This window comes from Perca flavescens, chromosome 21 (assembly GCF_004354835.1).
Source record: "Perca flavescens isolate YP-PL-M2 chromosome 21, PFLA_1.0, whole genome shotgun sequence".
NCBI classification, from domain to species: Eukaryota; Metazoa; Chordata; class Actinopteri; order Perciformes; family Percidae; genus Perca; species Perca flavescens.
In genome coordinates this window covers 18,164,742-18,189,810 of record NC_041351.1, presented here as the reverse complement: position 1 = coordinate 18,189,810, position 25,069 = coordinate 18,164,742, and the positions used below count along the sequence as shown (strand labels likewise).

The 25,069-nt window shown below is 41.2% G+C and overlaps 2 protein-coding genes across 2 annotated transcripts; one reads left to right on the top strand and one right to left on the bottom strand.

Moving 5' to 3' along the window:
- Positions 1-381: 381 nt before the first annotated feature.
- Positions 382-11,765, top strand: prkar1ab (protein kinase, cAMP-dependent, regulatory, type I, alpha (tissue specific extinguisher 1) b). Its single transcript, XM_028568014.1, has 11 exons — positions 382-543; positions 2,154-2,369; positions 5,870-6,040; positions 6,162-6,253; positions 6,347-6,408; positions 6,500-6,546; positions 6,657-6,815; positions 6,989-7,049; positions 7,365-7,486; positions 8,877-8,958; positions 9,143-11,765. Exons 2-11 carry the CDS (start codon positions 2,196-2,198, stop codon positions 9,313-9,315), a joined length of 1,143 nt encoding a protein of 380 aa, XP_028423815.1. The 5' UTR covers positions 382-543; positions 2,154-2,195; the 3' UTR covers positions 9,316-11,765.
- Positions 11,766-13,736: 1,971 nt separating this feature from the next.
- Positions 13,737-24,262, bottom strand: fam20a (FAM20A golgi associated secretory pathway pseudokinase). Its single transcript, XM_028567595.1, has 11 exons — positions 23,503-24,262; positions 21,675-21,868; positions 21,346-21,396; positions 19,391-19,469; positions 18,932-19,024; positions 17,047-17,162; positions 15,883-16,063; positions 15,146-15,255; positions 14,976-15,057; positions 14,833-14,892; positions 13,737-14,680 (listed from the first exon to the last, which is right to left on the bottom strand). Exons 1-11 carry the CDS (start codon positions 23,868-23,870, stop codon positions 14,410-14,412), a joined length of 1,605 nt encoding a protein of 534 aa, XP_028423396.1. The 5' UTR covers positions 23,871-24,262; the 3' UTR covers positions 13,737-14,409.
- Positions 24,263-25,069: the final 807 nt, after the last annotated feature.

Genomic DNA, 25,069 nt, shown 5'->3' with positions numbered 1-25,069 from the left:
CTGTTTGCATATTAATACATCAGTAATAATATTATATTTAATAATCTCATTCCGATAAGGGCTATATTTTTGCTTAATAGGCTTCTTTTACATGTAATAGTTTAAGTGTTATACCATTTTAAGATCTGTCCCATAAAATACCCTCATGTTGAAAATTAAAAGAAGTCCAGGCACACTGCAGTGAATCAGGAGGTCTAAATAAAGACAACACTGAGAGATTCCTGGTATTTTAAGGCTCATTTTTAATCAGATATCAATCGATTTTCTTTCTTCTTTTTTTTTCATTTCTAAACTATTTCCTTGACGTCACGGTTTCCGTGCAGTCTCCTTTAAGGTTGCCAGGGGTTACGGGCTCACATGTCAGAACGAGGAGAATTGACGTCAGTGACGGCTGTTGATTGGTTCTCAGCCTTATCCGGTGGGGCAGCGGTCCAGGGCTCAGGAAAAAATCGAAGCGAGGAGGATCTGGTAACGGTACGCTTTAAGAAATATCATCCATCCCGAGTCGCTATCGAAGGGCTCGGCAGGAATTTACAGTTTCTTGTGAGTATTGGCGTTTTATCAGTAAATGAACCATATAACCTCTGGATAGGTGAAATTTGTTTCCTCCGTCTATCGTTTGTTTATGATAGAACTCAAGATGGCGTCATTGGAAGAGAGCTTTGCCTTTGCACGGAGCTAACGTTAGCCAGCTAACGTTAGGCATTAAACTAGACACACTCTCGAACATAACGGCCAAAGATAGTTAGGCAAACGTATAAAACATTTTATTATTCACATAATTTGTGTTTACTGGTTATTGTAATTTAACGTAGGTAGCTTTTCAGCATTAGTCTGCTTGCTGTAAGTTACTTGGCAGCAGCCGTCAACCTCCTCATATGAAGCCTTCCTGACCTAGACGGTGTTACAGACAGGACATTTTGCTTCACACCGTCTTAAAGGCGATAACATTTACTCAATTTGTAAACCATTAGATTCGTTATTATCATCCATCCCCCAGCATACCCCGTTGTCACTAGTTCAGCAAGGTCATTTGTGCATCGCAGTGTTTTCTCTAATTTAATTGACAGCCCGCTTCTTAGCAGACAGCAGAGGTGATGCTGCAGCTCAGTAACTAAATTAGAAAATTAACATGTTAATTATATAACCTGCTTTTACAATCTCAAATAATTCAAACTAAATAAGATTTACTAATAGGCAGAAGAGCCCTGTTGTTTGATCTCTATTTTTTTATTTATCCCACCTGGCCCGAAAACCGTATAATTTGTTGCTTAGTTATTCCTGTGGTAGGTTTAGATTAAAGCAAGCCTGCCAAGTTTCCACCATGAGTGTAGTTAGTTGCATAAAGGCTGTGCCAGCCTCATCTTTGATAACATGGCTAGTAATCTCCCCTGGGCCTAGTCAGATTAGAAATGATCTGAATCCTATTATACTGATGCACATGCATGATACACTTGCAGGGACAGGATGGAATCGGTCGGTTTGTTCACTCATTTACTCCTCTGAAATGCACATGTTGGTTACATGAGGCCTTCCTGTTTTAGACTAGCTACACAACTAGATCAAGATCAGCTATCTGAAGAAGCACTGTGGCTGATCACATGACGTGGGATCTGTCAGGCTATTTTGCTTAGCAGCAGTATGTGGCCTGAAATGTTGAAACCCCAAGCAAGTGCACTTGTTTTTATGGTTTGGTCTGTTTCACAGCAGATGTTATCACTGGCTTTCATGTCACCATTTGTCTAAAATTAGGCCTTGTGTATAATATTGCCTCTATGATTGAATACTTTTTTTTTTCAGGCTGGTAAAAAGTGAGATTGTTTTGAGTAAATAAACCTAGGACAGTGTGCCTGTCCTAGTTTTGTTGTTTGTGATACTGTATGTGTGGTCACATCATATGACCAGTTTTCACTCCTGACACTAAGAAGCACTCAGGCTCCTTAGTGCCAAAACAACACCCAATCTCTCAGTGCCTTCTCACTCTGGTTCTATTTTTCTCACATTTTTATGTTTTCTCTCTGTCCAATTCTCATCATCACAACACATAGTCAGCCCTACTCTGTGTTGCTCTCTGGTTATCCAGTGAATCCACCTTGTACAGCGATGATCTGTAACCATGCTCCTTTTTCCCCGTTACTGTCCACTCTCTCCAGTACAAAGGTTAAAGGTCACAGAGCAGGGTTGTGGTTGTCGTCATGGCATCTGGAAGTACGAGCAGCGAGGAGGAGCGGAGCCTGAGGGAGTGTGAGCAGTACGTGCAGAAACACAACATTCAACAGCTGCTGAAGGACTGCATTGTCCAGCTGTGCACCTCCAGGCCGGAGAGGCCCATGGCCTTCCTCAGAGAGTACTTCGAGAGGCTGGAGAAGGTGTGTGTGTGTGTGTGTGTGTGTGTGTGTGTGTGTGTGTGTGTGTGTGTGTGTGTGTGTGTGTGTGTGTGTGTGTGTGTGTGTGTGTGTGTGTGTGTGTGTGTGTGTGTGTGTGTGTGTGTGTGTGTGTGTGTGTGTGTGTGTGTGTGTGTGTGTGTGTGTGTGTGTGTGTGTGTGTGTGTGTCAGTGAATAATGAGCATTACAGTGTTTCCCATACCCGACCAGGTAGATAAAATCCGAAATTACCTTTTTTGTCCCCCAAACAACGATACATTTTATAAGTCACACAGACCAGCGGCCTCTCGCGCATGCGTGGCACAGGGCCAGTGATTGATGATCAGGCTCAGAGGCTGGTATACATATCTTGGGCTGGTTAACTGTACTAATAAACCATAGAAACAGATGAGATCTTAATGAGTGCAACACGGACACATGTATAGTACAAAACTGCGCGTTTATTAAGATTCTGACACTTAAAAACGAACAATGACCTATAACAAACAAAATAAGCAAGAATTAACTTTGGATAGCCTTAGTCTAATATGATTTACCAGGAGTTAGGAGGAGACATTCACTGTAGAGATTCATAATAACATGTGACTTTCTGTTTGGATCATAGTATGATTTTAAGGTTAGTGTTAATACATATAACATTTGGGCTCCAGGTATTCAGGTATTTTATCTGCTGAACCAACCCGCTTTAATTGACAAATTCACAAAAAAAAAAACTCCATCTGTATCATCTTCTAGTCTAGTTTGTTTAATATGTAAATAGTTATTTCTCTCTAAAATATTTGTTCATGTTATGTAGTCATTGTTTTCCATAAATAGTTAATAAATCATTGTTTGACTAGTTTATTACTGAACCCAGCCATCGCACGCCACGCTGTCACATCCTGCGCCACCCACCCCCACAAATAAATTCCCAATATATATATATATATATATATATATATATATATATATATATATATATATATATATATATATATATATATATATATATATATATATATATATATATATAGCTCTTATAATACAGCAGGTGCTTACTGTCTTGTACGCCAGCTAATATTTACAATTTATTTTTCTGTGATGTTTTCAATAAGTTCGCTAATCATGTTTTTAATTAAAGGTCCTATGACATGCTGCTTTTTGGATGCTTTTATATAGACCATAGTGGTCCCCTAATACTGTATCTGAAGTCTCTTTCCCGAAATTCAGCCTTGGTGCAGAATTACAGCCACTAGAGCCAGTCCCACAATGAGCTTTCCTTAGGATGTGTTATTTCTGTGTCTGTAGCTTTAAATGATATTGAGGAGGAGAGAGGGGGGGGGGCAAGGTGGAGGGTGGGGGTGTGGCCTTGACCAACTGCCACTTTGCTTGTTTGCAAGCCACGATGTCTCTCTCTTTCTCATGGGTGGGCCAAATTCTCTGGGCGGGCAAAGCAGAGAAAGGGGAGGTAACCTTGCTCCTTATGACCTCATAAGGAGGAGAGTCCAGATCGGTCCATCTGAGCTTTCCTTTTCTCAAAGGCAGAGCAGGATACCCAGGGCTCGGTTTACACCTATCACCATTTCTAGCCACAGGGGGACCATAGACAGGCTGGGGGAACTCATATTAATGTTAAAAAAACCCTCATAAAGTGAAATTTTCATGCCATGGGACCTTTTTTAAAGCTTCTATAATCTTTTACATTTAAATTTTTCAACCATCGTGTCCAATAACAGCTGCCAGTTTGGCTAAAAAATGCGTAACAATAGCAAAAATGCTTCTGCCCCTTTTTATGTGCATAACATTTGAGCATTTTCTGTTTTCAGTTGTGTGTTTTGCTCACTCTGCATCTGTGCTTAGTGTTCAAAACATTGCATAACAGAATGTATGCATACAGAATGCTTTGACAAGATTTAGGACTTTCTACAGTAAGTGTACATACACACCTGGATCAGGCTTGAGGAAGCAATGTTCAAAACTGGATGCTACTACCGTATTTACTAAAAATATCAGAAAGAAAAGAATTAGGCAAAGTTGCTTTATTCAAACAATTCAGAAATTAAATTAAAACACACAATTGCACATTGGAATTCCACATTACCACTACCATGAATTGTTTGCAAAAGTTTTTCTGAAAATACTGCTTGTCTGCTATTTAAAGCTAAAACGATGCACTCCTAACTAGCTGCTAGCTAGCTTTTTAATTCAAGGTAGGATTTCTTTTAGATTTCTTTTTATAGCTTATCATCCTCTTAATTATTAGATTTGTTTCAGATGTTCACTTGACAGTAACCTTTAAATCGTCTTGTAGCATATTATTAGCTATACCAAAACACGGACCTGAGAAACTTGGCTGGAAATAGTTTTCCTATATATATTTAACACTGGATCATTTAAGGAGTGGCTTCAGACATTAGATTTAGTGGAGCTTTTATTTGAACCTATCTATTGAGTTTGTAAGCTGGGTTTTATACACCTAAAGGATTATTAGGAACACCATACTAATACCGTGTTTGACCCTATCCTATCAATATGGGCCAACATTTCTAAAGAATGCTTCCAGCACCTTGTTGAATCAATGCCACAAAGAATGAAGGCATTTCTGAAGGGATCCCCCACACTATTACACCACCACCACCAGCCTGCCCAGTGGTAACCAGGCATGACGGATCCATGTTCTCATTCTGTTTACGCCAAAGTCTGACTCTACCATCTGAATGTCTCAACAAAAATCGAGACTCATCAGACCAGGCAACATTTTTCCAGTCTTCAACTGTCCAATTTTGGTGAGCTCATGCAAATTGTAGCCTAATTTTCCTATTTTTAGTGGAGATGAGTGGTACCCGGTGGGGTCTTCTGCTGGTGTAGCCCATCCGCCTCAAGGTTGTGCATGTTGTGGCTTCACAAATGCTTTGCTGCATACCTTGGTTGTAACGAGTGGTTATTTGAGTCAAAGTTGATCTTCTATCAGCTGGAATCAGTCGGCCAATTCTCCTCTGACCTCTAGCATCAACAAGGCATTTTTGCCCCCAAGGACTACAGCATACTGGATGTTTTTCCTTTTTCAGACCATTCTTTGTAAACCCTAGAAATGGTTGTGCGTGAAAATCCCAGTAACTGTGCAGAGTGTGAAATACTCAGACCAGTCCGTCTGGCACCAACAACCCTGCCACACTCAAAGTTGCTTAGATCACCTTTCTTTCCCATTCTGACATTCAGTTTGGAGTTCAGGGGATTGTCTAGACCTGGACCACACCCCTAAATGCATTGAAGCAGTTGCCATGTGACTAGTTGATTAGATAATTTAATTAACGTGAAATTTAACAGGTGTTCCTAATAATCTATATATGTACCTGTGTATGTTACTTTGTGTGGCACTTTATTGTACAAAAAGTGCTTTTATAAACAACCCCTCACTTAACTGAGATGAACTGCATCGGCTACAAAACTAGTTGGCTGACTCTAACCCCCCCACCCCACACACACACACACACCTCCCTACCAGGAGGAGACCAAGCAGATTCAGAACCAGCAGAAGGCCAGCAGTTCCCGTTCAGACTCGCGCGATGAGGAGGTGTCTCCACCCATGAACCCTGTGGTAAAGGGCCGCCGGCGGAGAGGAGCCTTCAGCGCAGAGGTCTACACAGAGGAGGATGCAGCCTCATATGTCAGAAAGGTTAGCCGTGAACGTGTGCAAGCAGCTGCGAGACTGTGGCAACACTTAAATCTACATCAACAATCTGATACTATCAGTGTTCGGAAAAGTTTTGTGACATCGCGGTGTTGTTTTTCCTTAGGTCATTCCAAAAGACTACAAGACGATGGCAGCCTTGGCCAAAGCTATTGAAAAGAACGTTCTCTTCTCACACCTGGACGACAACGAGAGGAGGTACCTGTCTTAAACGGTGTCTTTATTTTTTATGTAAATAAAGTTTTGATAACTGTGTTACGCTGATCAACTCACAAATCTGCTCCTTTCCAGTGACATATTCGATGCAATGTTTCCAGTCACCTACATCGCCGGGGAAACGGTTATTCTGCAGGGTAGGATGACATCTTTTCAGTGATTAGTTGAACAAACCAAATCGCAGCATTGTCTTTGTGTGATTCTAACGCTATTGTTGTGCGCACCCAGGCGACGAAGGCGACAATTTCTATGTCATCGACCAAGGGGAGATGGATGTAAGTATCTGTTCCTCGTCATAATGTACACAGAAAACGTTTGTTTCTTTTTGTCACCATTGCATTGTAATACCTTTTTTGTTGTTGTTTCTACCCCATTAATCTGCCAGGTGTATGTGAACAATGAATGGGTGACGAGCATCGGGGAGGGAGGCAGCTTTGGAGAGCTGGCCCTGATATACGGCACCCCGAGGGCAGCCACAGTTAGAGCCAAGACCAACGTCAAGCTGTGGGGCATCGACAGAGACAGCTACAGGAGAATACTTATGGTAAGGAGATGTGGCTCTGTAATGCAAAGAAAGAGCACTACTGTTCGTAAAGCTTGTGAATGTGTTTCATTTAATGACACATAATGTAATGCCTGGTGTGGCCTCGCTCTTATTTTCAAACTTCTAATCAAATTCTTCAATTACGCTGACTAACTTACTGTCTCTCTCTTCAGGGAAGCACTTTGAGAAAGAGGAAGATGTACGAGGAATTCCTCAGGAAAGTGTCCATTCTAGGTGGGTTCATTTTCCAAATCCTCCTCATCTTCCCAAAACTTAAAAATAGAAGAAAGGAGGCATGTTACTCGTGTTTGGTGCTGAGATTAAAATAACCTGAAAGAGTGTGTATATATATATATATATATATATATATATATATATATATATATATATATATATATATATATATATATATATAAAATATATATAAAAATATCTCGCCTGAAGTCAAAACCAATAACAGGTTCAACTTTTCTAGTGAGTGTGTATTTAATTTTTTTTTTAACAAGGTTGTCTGTCATTTTAGCTGACTCCTTTCTTCTGTGTTCTCAGAGTCTCTTGACAAATGGGAGCGCCTGACAGTCGCTGATGCCTTGGAGCCCGTCCAGTTTGAGGACGGACAAAAGATCGTTGTGCAGGGAGAGCCTGGAGATGAATTCTTCATCATCTTAGAGGTATACACTTCGTCACTGACTTTCTCTCACATACACACATGCCTGCATATATACATTTGTCACAATACCAGTATTCTGCCTTTTGAGTTTAATCTGTTGGCATGGCATTGTGGTGACGTGAAACTCTTGCCTCACCCTAAACATGTGTCTGATCTTTGAGCTGAAATGATTAGTGGATGTAATTGATTAGTCGATCAGCAGAAAATGAATCTGCAACTAATTTCTATTGATTATCAAAATGATTAAAAGCTAAAATGTGACAAATACTGCTTCCAGCTGCTTAAAATATGATTTTGGTTGCTTTTACATTTCTGACGATCAGGATTAGGATGGAGAATTATGATGGGCAAGGGACCGTTTTCACCGCAGACATTTTGACTTGTCATAGTAGGAAAAGTACAGCTGAAATTGATCACCTTAACGATGGCTGAGTTCCATCAAGTGTCCTAGGAAGCTATTTCAGCGAGTCAGCATGTCCAATACCAGGGCCTCTCCTAAGTGGAATGCAGCCATCCGTAATGGTTTGGAATACACCTGTGCTTTTCCTACTATGACATGTCAACATGTCTGCCGTGAAAAAGCTCTATTGTTTTCTACTGATTTTGATGATGCCTTTTTAAAATTACATATTGTAGACAAAATATCTAACCGATTCATCAAGAATATAGAGTTATAAATAAATGAGTTGCATCCCCAGTTTGCTCAAAGTATTAAAAATCCATCAAATCAAATGTATTGTTGTGGCTTAATGGTACTAAACCGATTCAGTTGTGACCCAGCATTAGATTTTCCTAAATTACTTCTAATGTCTGTATTTCTACTTTCGTGTAAATCCCTGTTCAGTGTTCTTTTTATGTATTCATTTGCTTCATCAATTGATTGAACCTAAAATTAATTGGTAACTCTCTCTCTCATAATGGTAAAGACCACATACTTCAGTCATGTTTAACTAATGCATGATTCCTGAAGATTTAGTGAATGAAAGCAGGATGTATCATGCATTCCATAAGAAATTAAATGATAATGGACCAGTAATTGACTTTAAACTCCCATTCATTATAAAGTGTTACCGATTATTTCAAAACCCATTTGCTACCATTCGATGCGTGCCGTCGTTTAGCTCCTTTTCAGACATGCAACTTTATTGTGATGATATGGTTTCTTCTGATACAAGCGCTCGTGTAGCTATAGAGACAAACAAGAGACAAACAAGGTGTGTGTGTGTGTGTGTGTGTGTGTGTGTGTGTGTGTGTGTGTGTGTGTGTGTGTGTGTGTGTGTGTGTGTGTGTGTGTGTGTGTGTGTGTGTGTGTGTGTGTGTGTGTGTGTGTGTGTGTGTGTGTGTGTGTGTGTGTGTGTGTGTGTGTGTGTGTGTGTGTGTGTGTCTCTCAGGGTTCTGCAGCTGTGTTGCAGCGTCGCTCAGAGAACGAGGAGTTTGTGGAAGTGGGGAGGTTAGGACCCTCGGACTACTTTGGTAAGAACTAAAGCATCATCACAGCAGTCTTATTTGAATAATTTTCTATTGTTTTGTGGTACTGTTGTAAGGTAAAATGAAATAGTGGTACTAAACTTGCGACAAAAAATGGCATTCTATGTTATGTTATTAGAGGATTTATGTGTGTGTTTTGTGTGCGTGTGTGTGTGTGTGTGTTCTCCAGGTGAGATTGCTCTGCTGATGAACCGTCCCCGCGCCGCCACCGTGGTCGCCCGCGGCCCCCTGAAGTGCGTCAAGCTGGACCGGCCTCGCTTCGAGCGCGTCCTGGGTCCCTGTTCAGACATTCTCAAACGTAACATCCAACAGTACAACAGCTTTGTCTCGCTGTCTGTCTGAAGGGGCGTCTCTCCCCTCCACCCTTTCCCTCTTTTCTCCTTTTAGACCCAGGGTCCACCAATGCAATTTGCTTTTTTTTGTCACTTTCTTCTTCTTCTTCTTTTTCTGTTTCGCTTTTCTCCCTTTTTTTTTTTTTTTTTTTTTTTTTGTTTTACACACGGAGATCGTTTTGTTGTCACCACCCCGTCACGCTGAGGTGTGACTTTCAGCCATTCACCAGCGCTCGTACCAGCTGCTGTACGCTACCTTGTAGGCACAGTTCCATCACACCTTACCTATGTTATATATGTATTCGCTGGTTACGCTTTCGTTTTAGACTTAAACACAAAGCAGGATTGTTAGGAGATCTGAAAGACGTTAGGGTCTCAGACTGATGAGACGGGACAATCAAACTTTACATGGCGCTTTTGGTGAATTTATTACAGATTTATGTTGAAGCTTGAAGTAAAGAGAGGACTACTTCTTCCCTGTTAAAGAGTTTCCTTTTAGACGTCCGTAAGCCTGAGTAGATATACAGCGTAGAGCAGAAGCTAGAAATTGTAGAAGGCAGAAAGAACATGATCGCATCAACGTTTTCATTTTTATTTTAATTTTTGTAGGTTTCAGCTACACAATGGTTGTGCTCCATTTGTTGTTATTGGTTACCTTTTGATAGGCACGATGAGACAATGACGAGTCTGTTTTGCTAAGTTCGAGAGAGCTTGTACAACTTAGTTTTTATGTTATTGTGCAGCTACCAGGCTGGTGCCAAATGTTGATTCTTGTCACACTGCAAAGATGCACAGCCGTGGCAACGCAGCGCGTGTTCTGTTCCCTGACTATTTGGAGCTCCAAACGGGAAGTAGTTATTACCCTCATCGTCCTCCTTAATCAGTAGAACGACCATACAAGAACTGCCTTGACTACTCTGAGGAAAAAAATCAATAAAAAAAAAAAAAAAAGAAAGAAAAAAAAAAAGGAGTATTAAGTGTATTTCAGTATTCAATTTTTCTTTTTTTTTTAGTATATACCAAATAACTTGGTCACTCTTCTGCTATGGTTTGTAATCAAAATGTTATCATACATGGTATAGTTAAAACGATCATAGTTATATTATTATCATTGACTAAATGATAAATTTATGGTTTGGAGTGATGGTGATCTAAAAAAAAAAAAAAAAAAAAACAATATATGTTTAACTGTCTTTTTGTAAACACTTATTTTTCCATAAATTCTATTTTAAGTGTCCAGTGCCACAAAGTAAATAAATGCTTCTTCTTGTCAACGGACAAAAACAGTATGTAATCGTATTGTGTAAAACGTCATGGGTTAAAACTTTTTTTTTTTTTTCTTTTTTAAATAGATCAAATGGGTAATTCCAGGTTTATTGAAGTGAAGTCTTGGAGAAAAAAAAAACACAAACAAGATGGTTTATGGATTTCAGGACATCTAAAGTATTTATGTATCGAAGCATCACAGGCGAGCTGACGGGCAGAGTGAGCAGATATTTATTTAAAACTAGTGTCATTGCTTATTGCCTGTTGAAAAGGTGGCTGTCTTTTCATCAGAGTAGCTTGTGATCTGTTCTCTATGCTTACTTGGCATGATGTTTTAGGCATCCAGTGATCCGGTATGAATGGAAGCGTGCATTAAAAAATACAAATAAAAAAAAAAAAAACTGCCGCTGTGTGCAGAAGCAGGAACTTTGTCAAATATTTGGTTTGTTACTCCCTAGCTTAACTGCTTCATGACTATTTAGATGGCATAACATGTTTAAGTCTCTGTTGTTGTTTTTTTTGTTTTTGTTTTTTAAGATTTCGTTTTTAAAAATCTTTACCAAAACACACAATGTTGACTTCTGGATTATAGGCTTAACTCTTAATTCCTGCCTCACTTGGCTGTTACCAGAAAGGACATAGAACCAGTCATATGTTTCTGTTTTGTCTCATTCACTCATGTTTGTACGTCCAAAAAAGATGTGATTTTGGTGCCGAGTGCTGCAGGGTGGTCAGGTTAGCGAGAAGAGTTTTTGTGTTAATGGACATGAGTACTATGTATTTTTCTTTACAGTTAAATTGATCATCTTCATCTGATCCGTATCCTGATCCCCATGGAATGACACCCGTTAGGGGCGTGCGGTTTGACTCACCTTTTTATCGAAATATTGTTTTCGTGTAAATAGCAGCGTCATCGGTTTTAGTCCAAAACAGTTTTTAGCCACACTGCAATTGTCCCGGTTTGCCTTAGCTTACCTAACCTGGGCTTACAGTAGTAGTCAGTCACTCCTGCTAGCCCGACCTTCAGTGAGTTTGTTAGGCCTGCAGCGCTGAGAGAGCTGCAGGCGATCAGAGGACCATTCTTTTTCTATTCTACCCTGTATTCAGTTTGACCTCCTGTATGTGCAAAGATGTTTATCCTTTTGGTATAGATTGTTCCAGATGGCAGTTTAAGCAATAAAAAAGTAAAAATAATTCAGCTTTGTCTCAGGTTTCTTCCTTTTTAATGTTGCACCTTTGACTGTGTTACTGTACTTACCAGTAATGGTGGTTGCAGTGCAGGATGTGTCTCATGGGCAGCCAGTTAAAGGGACCCAAGTTTACCCAAAAATACACATTTTTCTGGCCTAGAAATCTGAACCCACCCTAGCGGCAGCAAATGTAATTTGCAGCCTGGGTCCGTCTAGCAACTCCCCCTGTTCTTGCGAGCTGGAAAACCCAAACTCTGGCCGAGCCAATTATAGTGTATAGAGTCGGTGGGCGGGCTTATGGCTGGTGCTGGCGAACAGCGATCTTTTGAATCGGCTTTGGAAGACTTGGACTTAAGCTTTTCTTTGAGAAAAGAGCAAAGAACGGCACTGAAGTCATTCTTAAAAAAGGAAGATGTGTTCGGAGTTTTGCCGACCAGATACGGCAAAAGTTTAATCCATCAACTAGCTTCGTTACCTTCTTTGTTGCTCTGCTTGGTTGTAGAGCTATCCTATTGCGTGCAGTGGGAATTTGACAGATAACCGTTTATCCCGCCCCTCAGATCGAGCCCTGCCGATGGTGAGTTTCCAGACCCAACATCTTGATTGCGGGTCTGGCTTGTCAGGCTAACATTTTTCCTCCATCTAGATTGTTTTGGTGTGAGTGGCCCAGTGTTGGAGATATCGGCCGTAGAGATGTCTGCCTTCTGACTTTATAATGGAACTAGATGGCACTCGGCTTGTGGTGCTCAAAGCGCACAAACAGAACTGATGTGAGCAGTTTCATTTAGGAACTATGGTAGAAAAAAAAGTTCCTACATGAAACTGCTCACAACCGGATCTGTGGATTATCTTAAGTAACATGATTTCTGGGAAGAGACATTGCTGTTGAGTTTTTCAAATGGTTTTATTTTTATTTATTTTTTGCACTTTGAGCACTACAAGCCGAGTGCCATCTAGTTTCATTATAGTGTTAGAAGCCAATACCTCCAACACAAGGCAACTCCCACCAAAACAACGGATAGCACTACATTACTACATTAATTTATTTTAGACTATCCCACTAATATTACTATTGTTATAAAAGGTGGCTCTGAAAACGGATGTAACATGACATCCGTCCACCAGGAGGAGACCTATCACTGCTCAGTCCAGTAAAACCTTATGATAATGGGTATTCAATTCTTTACCAAAACCTATATAAAAAAAGGATGTTCTATTTTAATTTCTCCCCACCTTTCAATGTTAACCTCTCCTCCATTCCTCTTTTGTGAACTCTCATTACATTGAAATTCACATTCAAACATGCTTTAACAATCACTCAGTTTTTCCTCTAAGGATTTTTATGACGCCATTTTTCCATGCTGTGATATTTTCAAATAATGAGCAAAAGTTTTACACTTAATTATTGACAATCTTACTTGGCTCTGGGGAAGCTACCAACATTTGCTGCTTTAAAATTGTCGCTATTAGTGGAGTATTTGGAGTTGGAAAAGTTCAGTCTGTTCTTTAATTTTTAGTGAAGATAAACCGTGGTATGAAGGTAGAGAGCACATTTCATGATCTCGCTGCTTATAAGCCTCCCTGCCTGCTTTGTCAGGCTGATGGATGTTCTGACATCATTTAGCATCATTCCCCAACTCTTAAGAGCTCCTAAAAAATAAATAGCTGTGGTTATTCATCTTAGGCTATTTTACATCACACAGAGACCTGGAACGTTTCAAGAACAAATAAAATAACCAAAGCCAAAGCTGAAACATGTTCACAGTGGTAAAAAAACAAAAACACATTCACATATTTATAATATAAAGTTGGCTTACTTCAGAATTATTATTACGGTTGGATGATATAACCTATATTTCTCTGTTGCTCTAGGTTAGCTATTACTCTGTCTCCGCCTGGTTTAATTGACAGTGATGTGGTGAAACTGTTTCAACACTCTGATGAGACAGAAGGATTACGAGTCTGGAAAACAGGGTGGAGGAAACTAAATGGCTGTTTTAATAGGTAGCACTTTTCTCACACACATGCACCTACACACACACTTAGACATCGGTTACTTGCAGGTGATCATTTCTCCTCAAAATAACTTTATTTTACAATTATAACATCACACGGACACACAAATCTTCCTTGCCATAATCACAATATTCCCCAGCATTAATTTGGTAAACAACTGATCCAGTGCATCACAGCTCTCTCTTATGAATATTGACTCCATTGCTGATTTTCATGTGTGTGACAGCGAGAGAGCACCTATAGCTTCACGTAACTAACAAATCTTGATACTCATACTGCTGTTTGGCGTTTAAACGTGGTCTTTAATTGTTCCTTTTAAAAAGGTCTTCATTTAAATGAATCAACTATCCCTGTTATAAAATGCACCCATGGGGGAATGTATGACACTTGAGAGAAACAAAAAGATATGCGATAGAAATGTGAGGCCTGCAGTGATTTTTTTTTTTTTTTTTGCCCTCCACAATGAGATTCCTTTCTTTCTGACACGCTCTGAAGATTTCACAGCGTCTTCCATACGTGGCTTGTTCCTGAAAACCATCTGAGCCTGGTTTGCTCACTGCACTTTATCTTGGAAGTCTTCCGGGGTGCAAAGAGCGGCTACGAAGAGTATCGACGACCCCCGTCGCCCTGTGCTACCTGACCCTTTTCATCTCTGTGGCGGTCTGAGGTCTCGCTGTGGATTTGACAAAGTCCTTGGTGATCACCTCGTCTTTGCCCAGCCTGCGGACGCAGCGATGGACCGCTCGCAGGACCTTCTGTAACCTGCGGTCCAGTGCTAAGAGGTGGGGCTCCGACAGGACGGGCTGTAAAGGGTCTCCCTCCAGGGACTCCCTCATCACGTCGCTGAGCCTGAACTCCGGCCGGGCCAGGAGCTGGAGTCGCAACAGTGTGGAGCGCTTTATCCTGACAAAAGGAGAGAAGAGGAATTCATTTTCTTTACAAAACTATTTACTTTTGATGTGAACATTTTATGGATAAACTGCTCGTATTTATGAATTATAATTTGGAAACCACAAACCATCTGCTTCCACTGCACTCTATAACAGTACACTTACATGCAGCACTGAGATAGCGGAGCCAGGATGGACATCTCATCCTGAGAGTGCTTCCCAAACCTGAGCACAAGATGTGATGAGGAAAGGAAACCACAGCGGGTAATTTCACACTCATGTAATGCTCTGGGACATTTTTGTCTCACCCTCTGGCGTTGTCCAAATGAAGAAGGAACCCTTCGTCCCCAAATTTATTAAAAATCTCGTAGTGGTGCCTGTCCATGTTGCCTGTAACATAGGGACAAACACTTTGTAGAAAGATTGTTTTCTGATGGTGAAAGTTGTGAAGAAAAGATGATGAAGTGGTCTAAAATACTTGTAAGGAAGTCGAAGATGGACATGTCTATGATGTTGAGGAGCCTGTTGCCTGAGTTATAGGGATACAGCTGCTTTATGTTGTCACAGTAGAAGGGATTCACTTCCCACCTTTAAAAAAAAAAAAAAAAAAAAACAGACATAAATGACACCAGTTTTGATCCAGTAGCCGTTTACTGCATTTGGATGTAATGTTTCAACCAGACTATGGAACAAATTTGAGAAAACAGTTTCTAAAATGACCCCTCGGTTATTTAAGATTTTGAGACATTATTATAATTATATAATAATAAAACCCGCTGAGCACGTTCAGGGAACAAAACAGGATGAGGCTGCTGTTTGTCTGGTGCAAACTGACTTCCTAGGTTATAAAAATAGTGGATGGTGTAACAAAGAAAAGACAGGGTGAAATTAAATAAAGCACTCTTCCACATCTTTTACCCCTAATTAGAAAAGCCTTTGACCATAGAGATAAACATCCGATATAATTCGGCATCAACAGGATTTACGGGAAATCTGGTCTTTTATTTTATTTTTAAAATACCAGAATTTACAATCTGACTAGAGGCCACCAACTGCCTCAACCACAGTAGTCAGTAAAAGACAGTAAATGTTACCTTTTACCAAACCATTTGGCAAAGAAGTTTTCAACAACATCCTTGCTACATACAGTGTATTCATATTATAGAAGGTCAAATGCAGTTGTTCCTCATGAGCGTACGGAGGTTGAGATCTTACTCTTCTCGTCCAGTGAAGGTGTAGGAGCGTATCCAGGGGTTGGGGATGGAGATGCGGGGAGCGATGCTGAGGCTGGGTAGGTAGGCAGACAGGGAGCCCTCCAGCTGGTCGGGGCCCCCGCACACCGCGTATTCCGTTTTACACACGTACAGACACTTGGCAAAGAAACACGTGTTGTTCGCTGATGGGAAGCAGAGCGAAATTATGGAATACAAAAACCATTTTAACGTTCACATGCTGTTTGATCAGCTCGGTCTTTCCCTCCAACTGAAGAACCAGAACTCACAGATAGGCTTCAGTTTAGAATGTATTTGCAAAGATTTAGCGACGCACTGTCAATATATTATATACTGTTGCTTTAAATCAGATATCGGCATGATGTAGAATAAACTGGTCCCATTGCTGCTGAAAATGATCTTAATACAGTTTCACCCGTGCCAGGAATATAAACACCATTTGGAATTGTTTGGCATAAAAATGTCAAATGAAACCGGGGAAAAGAAAATTGGAAAATGGCACAAAATATCCACTTAGAGCAGCTTGATTGTACAAATATAACCTCAAAACTTCTCAAAGTTCCCCAAACGAACAGCATAAGCTACAGGACACATGACGCAAATTGTTTGACGTTTTGGGAAAATTTGCTTTCTTGACGAGAAATAAATGAGAAAAGTGATACCACTCTTGTGTCTGTCCGTTAAATGTGACATAAAGCCAGGAGACGTTTAGCTTAGTTTAGCAGCGAAACAGGAAACAGCTAGCCTGGCTCTGTCTGAAGGTTAAAAATCTGCCTACCAGCACCTCTTAAAGCTATAGTATGTAGTTTCTAGTAATGACAACGACACTGTCTGTGCAGCCACATGATACAAGCCTTCTGTGACCGCGCACTGCCCCCCTGCAAAATAACGAATCCCACTATGGCCACGCCAAGACCCGCCCTACGAAGCAGCTCGATTGGTTGGGGTTAGGCATTTGACCTTGAGTGGTTAAGGTTAGGATAGCTGATTGGTCACGGGATAGGACCTGTACAAATAGGGTTACGTTACCTTGCGTAAGCATGGACGCCTGGCCAATGAGTGCTATTGAAGGGCGGGTCTTGGCATGGCCGTAGTGGGATTTGTAATGTCAAACTATTCCTCTAAAAGAGATCTGCTGATTCTTTACCTGGTGAGGTGAAGAAGACAGCTCGTAGGTCTTCGTTGTGCGTAACTTGGAGGACTTCTCCTGTGACATTCACCAGCCTGCCGGCCACAGGCGGGACCCTCCGGAAGTCCAGGATCCTAAAAAAGTTGATGAGATTCAATGATGTTGATGAGAAAACTCCCAATAGAAACTGTTTCTTGTGTGAGGAAAAGTTTACAGTTCACGCAGTTCACGCTTATATCATTTTTATGTAAATGTAAGGAGAACCCTGTCAGGATGATGGTATCCTTATCACTGTCTCCTCCGGTACCGATACCAATTCCATGATTGATTCTTATCAATGAATGAACCCTTCAGCTGTTTAATTTAGCTGGCTGTGGTCACACACACTATCAAGAGCTTATAATACCTCCCCCAAGGGGTCATATTTCAGTCATATTTCAGTCATGTCTCGTACAACGCAAAACTGGTGGCTGAATGGCTTGAATTCTCAGATCGTCCATATTCCCCAACTGCTAACTGCTCACGATGATGATAAGGGCTTGCCTGGCAGCCAACGCAGACACAACAGAGAGAGAGAGAGAACACATTGCCACGGAATAAAAACCCACTGGCATAAATAGGAGAGAGCAGAGAAATTATCTGTCGGTTTGTGTTTGATGACGGAAACAGTTCATGACTCTTACATTTTAAAAGACTAATAGATACTTTAAATATGAGCAGATATACAGTTGAATAATAGTTGTAGTGATAGTTGTTGACGTGGCACTCCTGTTGTTTTCTATCTTGTGTGGTGAAGCCATGACTTATCATTGTGTGGCTTCTTAATAATACTGTCTAGCTCAAATGACTGTGTGTCAGAGTGAATAACCTCACCTCAGCTAATGTGCAATTACACAAAGATGTGTGTGTGTGCGTGTGTGTGTATGGTCTGTGGTTTATACTGATCAGCTAGTTTGGAAATCCTGGGCAAACATGTTGCAATATTTGCTTAGGGTGGATAGTTTATTTGGTGGCACCAGGAGATGTAGTTTTGATTTATATAACTACTTGTTAGAAACCATTTAGGATTTTTAAATTATTGCATTCTGTTTATATTATGCTACTACAAGAACGTTTCCTCTGCTTCTTTAAGATGACAATCTAATTTCATCAGTGCTCCTCTAAGACAAAATAATGCTAGCGTCAGCATGCTAACATGCAATGACAACATGCTGATGCAAAGCAGGTATAAAGTTTACTATGTTCTAACATTTGCTTGGGAATGTCAATAGTTTTGCAGATATTTGGCCACTGAACAAATAATAAAAAAGAATTTGACCTAATGATTGCGCTAGATGAAAAGTCAGTGGATCACCAAAGTCTGTAGGATTCGTCCTCTGGGGACCATAAATGTCTGTACAAAATGTCATGGCAATCCATGTAATAGATTGGTTGAGATATTTCAGTCGACATTGACATCCCTACAGCCAAGCTGCTAGGGTGACATCAAAATTTGGATGTATAAATGATGACTAAGCATTATGTGTTTCTCAACTGATCATACTTTAAAATATTGGCATGTTACACTGCCGTTCACATCACTGGAAGCCATTCATAACTTATTTTTACTTGCTTTTTTACTTTACCTGTTTTTAGTTTTACATTTGCATCACGTATTGTGCATTTAAAATCAAAGGCCCACAGAAAAACATTTGTTGCACACTTCAGAATGCACCAGAGCCATAACTGGGGCCAATAAAATGACAGATGTGCAACAAAAACTAAAATTACCCCCGAGCACCACTGCGGCATAAATTCACCAGAGAGACCACTTAAAATACACAGGGTGTAACAGAGATGGTAGTAAAACAGGAAAAACAATGAAGTGATAATGAGCATTATGGGTGGAGAGGAGGGTTTGCACCTGTCCAGGTGAAAGGCAGCAATCTCTGCGTTGTGTCTCTGGAAATCAACAAAGTAGAAGAAGTCTTCTGGAGTCTCCTCGTCCCTCTGCTGCCTGACACACACACACAACAAACAACACACACACACACACACACACACACACACACACACACACACACACACACACACACACACACACACACACACACACACACACACACATAGTCGAGACGTACCAAGTGATCAAGCTGTCAGTTAGTATGTAATCAACATGACACATACTGGATACTAGATGATTTAGCCTTACGTAATAACATAGGACATAATGTGAGATAATGCACTGTAATATAATGTATATATGTTAAAAATGGATTGCAGAACCACAGTGCTATACTACCTATTGGACATTGACATAAAATCATTGATGGTGCTTGATATAGACAAGGGGGACTCAATCAAATGTAGATTCAGTCCTTACCTCATTGGTTTGAACATGGCTTTAGCAAAGTTTTGCATCTTCAGAGCCAGTTTCAGGTGATGTCCGCTGGGCTTCACAACTAGAGCAGAGACACCGAAAGAGAAAGAAATATTGCCTTACATTATGCGTACATGAGTCAGTATTTGGTTTTTAGCTTATTGCCCCAGAGGACTAGACTGGGTAAACCCAGACCGATCTGCCGGCGATTTGATTTCGCCCTGTTGATGCCACTGTCGCTGCTGTTTTAAAAGATTTCACTCTGCAAAGTACGTCACCCGGATCGTTGGTCTGATTGGTTGAAGGACTATCCAATTGCGTACAGAGTCATTTGATCTATGCCTGTTGATCACGCCTCTTGTGCAGTAGAAAATACAGAGCAGACTCCCCAGACTAATGTTCAATCTTAAAAGATTGAGTTTAGTCTGGTGATAGCCAGACTACCAGAGGCCAGTTCAAACTGGAATACTCTGTAGATCTGCCAGTTGCCTGTGATAAAGTAATTGGGGATTGGTCACACAGCTTGGGCTCTGCTCTCTCAGTGACTTGCGCTCGCTTCTCTCTGTCTGGCTGCATATTATATCACAGCAGTAGGCCAGACTAACCACACACATGCCTTCCCCCTGCTGCGCTCTGTGAAACTATTAATAGTTAACAATCATACAAGGTTTACAATCACTACTTTTTTTCTGGAAACAAATCAAATAGGAACAAACTGGCGTAAACAGCCTTCCTGTTCCTGGCCAATGAAAACTGTCGCTCTTGGGTTACTAAAATAATGAGAAAGTCTTTTGAGGGTAAATTTAAACAGAGGGGACAAATTGTTTTGTAGCATTTCTTCTTGGCAGTAAATGCTGTTTGTGTGGTCAGCCACTTCACTGTGCTGGTGAGGCACAGACAGGACAAAAGGCAGTATATAAAAAAAAAGAAGTTATTATAATAAGCAAATGTGTAAGACTGAAAATGCTGAAAAATTACAGCTCTTTTGGCAATCCAAATTTAAAGGTCCCATATTGTAAAAAGTGGGATTTCCATTTCCTTTTTGATTATAAAGCAGGTCTAGGTGCTATAAAAATACTGTGAAAGTATAGAAACGTTCAATCCACAGAAATGCACACAGCCCACATTCAGCCTTACGGTTGTGATGTCACAACTATACTATATAAAAAGGTAGAAAGTGGCATTACCGAGATAGGCGCTAAAACGGAGCGTTTCAGACAGAGGGTGAATACAGGTGTGTTCAGACAGACAGAATGAGAAAAATAATGTGTTTTTTAAACTTAAGAGCATGTAAACATGTTCTACTAGAGACCTAAAATACAAGCATGAACCTGGAAATTTGTATAATATGGGACCTTTAATTTTCATATTTTAAATGAAAAAGTATACTACAGCCTTCACACATGCATTTGTACCCAAACAGCTAGCTGCGTCACTACTTCATCCAACATATGTTAGTTTTTTTGCTACAATAGCATCTATTTAAGCTTTGCCAATAACTTTTTACATTAATTATCCATCCAAACGTTAGAGTGCTGCTCAGAGGTATGGTAGTAGGAGATGACAGCGTAGGTGGCGGCTGGTGTGTAGGTTGAAGCCTGGAAATATTGGCTTCCCTCAGAGCACGCAGACATCAGACATTTAATTAAGAGCTCTGCCTTTGAACACAAACCCACGCCTGCTTTGTTGCCCCAGAGCAAGTGTCTAACAGACAAGACAAATCTGGATTTTGATGCTAAACGGAAAAACAAAATCCTCGTTATCACAAAGGCAGCAGTGTGTTTGTCTCTGACGGTAACGACAAGCACAGAGAGAAAAAAATAGAGATGAAACAAAGGGGCTAGTCAGAAATCAAACACTGACGCGGTTACACGCTATACATAAAATATAGAGTTACATACGATGATACATATGAGATAAAGTAGATCAAACGGATATAGAAATCTCATTGACCATACCTTGGGTACAATCACATGCTCCTTTTAGGGCCTTCTCATCTTGAGTGTAATCTGTAAGAGAGAAAGGTTTGTAAACTCATAATTTTGCATTAAAAGTAGCATTTTAACGTCAATAATTCAGAACCACAAGGATTTGGACACATAGCCAGATTATTAGAATCTCTAAGAGCCTCTATAATCCAGCACTAAATCAGAAAACAATGGTTTTACTTTATGGCACAAAACAGTAAGTAAAACCAAATGGTGGCTACCAATGACATCAAGTAATTCAATTCATTTTTCACTGACATACAGATGTTTTAAATTCCATCTATCTGTCCGTCCATCACCTGCGCTGACGACCGCCATGCTCTGCATGTCCTTGACGAGTTGTGGGATAGCAGGGTCATCGCGGGAGTACAGAGCATAGCGGCTTATCCCTAGGTGGAACTTCAGCCAGCTGGCGTCGGGGTCAAAGGTCACTTCATGTTCAGTCACACTAATGTTGGACATAGCCGCTGCCTCGCTGTACAGTTTCATATGTCTGAGGAGTTAGAAGCCGAACAGAGGTTAACTGTAGAAAATTAATTCATGTGATATTACAAGAGAGGGATATGTTTTTCTGCAGACGGGTTGTGAATGCCATGTTACAAAAACCCCTCGAGGTAGCTGACTCAAAGAGACCCTTGCTGTGTTGTTGCTAAACCTGGATTGCTTAGCTTTAAACAAATCCCCTGCTTGGGAATCACTTCTTACAACATTTTGTAATGGCAGTATTTTATTTTGGGTAAAAAAAAACACAGATTTGGAGCAGTACTTGGTGGCAGGAATCCATGGCAAAGTGCATTCTACAGGTTTTCTTAGCAGCAGCTGTGTTTGAAATGAAAGTGGATATGAGGAACTACATGGGGATGCAGACATTTACTGAATTGATTATACACACTGTTTTATAACTTGTTTTATTTCCCAATTTCTCCCTGTAGCCAAATTTTGCATTCACATATAGAATTGTATTAGTTGTCTTATGGGCTCTCTATTGTTTTTAACAGCAGTTGTAACAACATTTTAAATTTCCACAGCCTCCTCTCCTCTCTGCTATACTTACAGCCTGAGCATCAAGAAGTCAGAGACCAAAACAAGTCTGTGGTGAGAGCGGCACCACATCGCCAGTGGGACGGTCATCTCCCAACCCAAACAAACTCCATCACGGACTGCATAAAGTGCCGAGATAATAGAGAAAAGGACTATAAATATGAGTCGCCCAGTGAGCTGAAGTGACAGATCAAGGTAATCTGTACAATGGGCAAGTGCAGACAGTGTAGAGTCACACACAAGATAGCAAAGTGGAAGTGGAGAATGTTTCAGTGCTAATTTCTTGCAACGTTTGCCAGTAAGACCAAACACAATACACAGGTTGAACAGGAAATTTCCTCAGCATTCAAAAATCCCCGTTTTTTTACTGTTCATTTGAGCAGTCAGAAAGCTCTCCTGTGTGTGTTTGTTGCAATGTTGAGATGCTATTGCAAGATTTCGCAAGTCTTAAACAAGCCTTTGGGCTATCCATTATTTTTGTGCACATTCATAAAAGGCAGCAGAAAGGGGAGAGATCCATTGCTCATATTTCTCCTTATTTTCCACCGTGAGAGCCCAAAATCTGTATCCCTCAGAGGGAGTGCACTCAGAAAGCCTCACAAGCCAAAGACAGCTACGGCTCCCACAGATTAAGATGGGCTTTAGCAGTTTTAAATCCTTGTTTACCTTTAAAAGAGAGCATTCCAGATGCGAGCTCTCAGAATGACATGTTTGCGAGGGTTTTCTGCCACCAGCCCACTTGACTTTGGACTTTCATGACGCACAGAATGTCTACACATCCTGATGTCTGTCTGTGGGTGTACATTTGTTATCATGAGCAAATTGCACAAGTGTGTTTATGTGCATGAATGTGTTTGTGCGCGTCTGCGGTGATGTCAATGAACCTGCCCCGTGACCACAGTCAAGCCCCAACGCGCCCCTCCACAGTAAGATGTCAGCCAAAATGACCATGCTCCTCTTTCACAATGAAGTTGAGCAACACAAGCCATGTTTAGATCGTTGTCAGCCATTGCAAAATCATTTGCACTGTGGACAAAATTAGCAATGTCTACATGGGATTTTAGAGAAATGACACCAGAAACTGACCTTTCCCAGCGCGATACCTTCCTCCTGTAGTACTCCATCAGCTGCTCCGCCTGCAGCAGCCTCTCCTCCAGACCCAGCACCGGAGGCTGGATGTTGTACAGAGGGTGAGCAAACAGCCTTCCCAACTTTGAGCCCCCATCAGCGGGTCCAGGTGTGGTACCATCCAGTTGTCCAGAAGTCCAGTTGGAGAGCTGCGGGGTGGCGAGACCCCCGTGCCTGGGAAGGGTGAGGTTGTTGGGACCACATTGGCAAAAGTGTCCCGATCCTTGCCCGACGCTCCGCAGCTTTGGCAGGAGGATAAAGTAGAGGTCAGCGGAGAAGATGGCTGTGAGGGTTGCGGCTAAGACGAGGCGGTCTCTCCTCATCATTGAAACAGAGAGGGGGAAACGTAGAAAGAGAAAGCTAAAGAAAGTCCTGACTATGTGCTGCTCCAGAGAGTGCGAGGCATCACTTGTAGGCTGCCTCCAGTCTCCCACACAGTCAGCCAGGCAGAGGCGAGAGGTAAGCAGTCAGATGTTGGTCCAAGTCTGTCTCTTTCTCTTCTCTATCTGTGTGTTTGCAGTCTGTTCCTTCCAGCCTCACTTCTTCTTCTTCTCCTCCTCCTCCTCCTCCTCCTCCTCCTCCTTCCTTGGCAGCGACTGAAGAAAGAGCCGAGCCGAGAGTGAGCATGTGTTTGCAACAGTCACTGACAGTTTGGCTGCTTCCAGGGACCTGCTGCTCTGAGGACAAGAGAGGGAGAGAGTGTGTGTGTGTGTGTGTGTGTGTGTGTGTGTGTGTGTGTGAGAGAGAGAGAGAGAGAGAGAGAGAGAGAGAGAGAGAGAGAGAGAGAGAGTAGAGAGGGAGTATGTGTGTAAACTGTAGGTGTGTATGTGCAGGTGTGTACATAAACAACAAATGACAAGTTAGAATATTGAGAGTGAGTGAACCCTGTAGAAGACACACAAAAACACACACTCTCTCTCTCTCTCACCCCCACACATACACACACTCTGAAGCAAAAGTCCTTGGGAGCAGGAAGGGGCGGAGACAGTGCACAGCTTCTTGTCACAGCTGATCTGAATGAAACCACGTCCAGCTGGCGTATCCACACCGTTACAATGCATGTTTGTGTGTGTGTGTGTGTGTGTGTGTGTGTGTGTGACTTGCCTTGACATCCCAAGAAGGCGTGGAGATTCCCTTCCCTCTGTCATCTTCCAGTCTCCTCCTCATTAAGTAAACTTTCACTCCTCCTTTATCGCATCAAATCTTCTCTCCTCCTCCCATCCCTTTCTCATGTCATCCCTGCTTCAGACTTTTATCCTCTTTGCTCCTCTGCCATCTTTTCTTTTCTACATGTCTCCTCCCTTCTCCCTCTTTTTTTCCTTCTTCTCTCTTTTGCCACAGACCTCCGGTCTGTTTCGCTCTAGGCAAAATTTCCAGCTGCACTTTTCTTCCTGCTGCAGTTTCCCACACATGAATCACTCGCCTTTTCTCCCTATCACGTTGATCAACAGAGATGCACAAGTTCAACAAAGGCAGTGCTGAAAAAAAAAAAAAAAAAAAAAAAAAAATGTTAAGTTGTTGCACA

Excerpts from the sequence above, each read along its gene's own strand:
- fam20a (XM_028567595.1), bottom strand. The coding sequence starts at position 23,870 with ATGATGAGGAGAGACCGCCTCGTCTTAGCCGCAACCCTCACAGCCATC. Across the intron at positions 15,256-15,882 it reads ACCTTCACTGGACGAGAAGA|GTGGGAAGTGAATCCCTTCT; the intron begins GTAAGATCTCAA and ends TTTTTTTTAAAG. Across the intron at positions 14,893-14,975 it reads CATTTGGACAACGCCAGAGG|GTTTGGGAAGCACTCTCAGG; the intron begins GTGAGACAAAAA and ends TCTTGTGCTCAG.
- prkar1ab (XM_028568014.1), top strand. The coding sequence starts at position 2,196 with ATGGCATCTGGAAGTACGAGCAGCGAGGAGGAGCGGAGCCTGAGGGAG. Across the intron at positions 6,816-6,988 it reads GCTACAGGAGAATACTTATG|GGAAGCACTTTGAGAAAGAG; the intron begins GTAAGGAGATGT and ends CTCTCTCTTCAG. Across the intron at positions 7,487-8,876 it reads AATTCTTCATCATCTTAGAG|GGTTCTGCAGCTGTGTTGCA; the intron begins GTATACACTTCG and ends TGTGTCTCTCAG.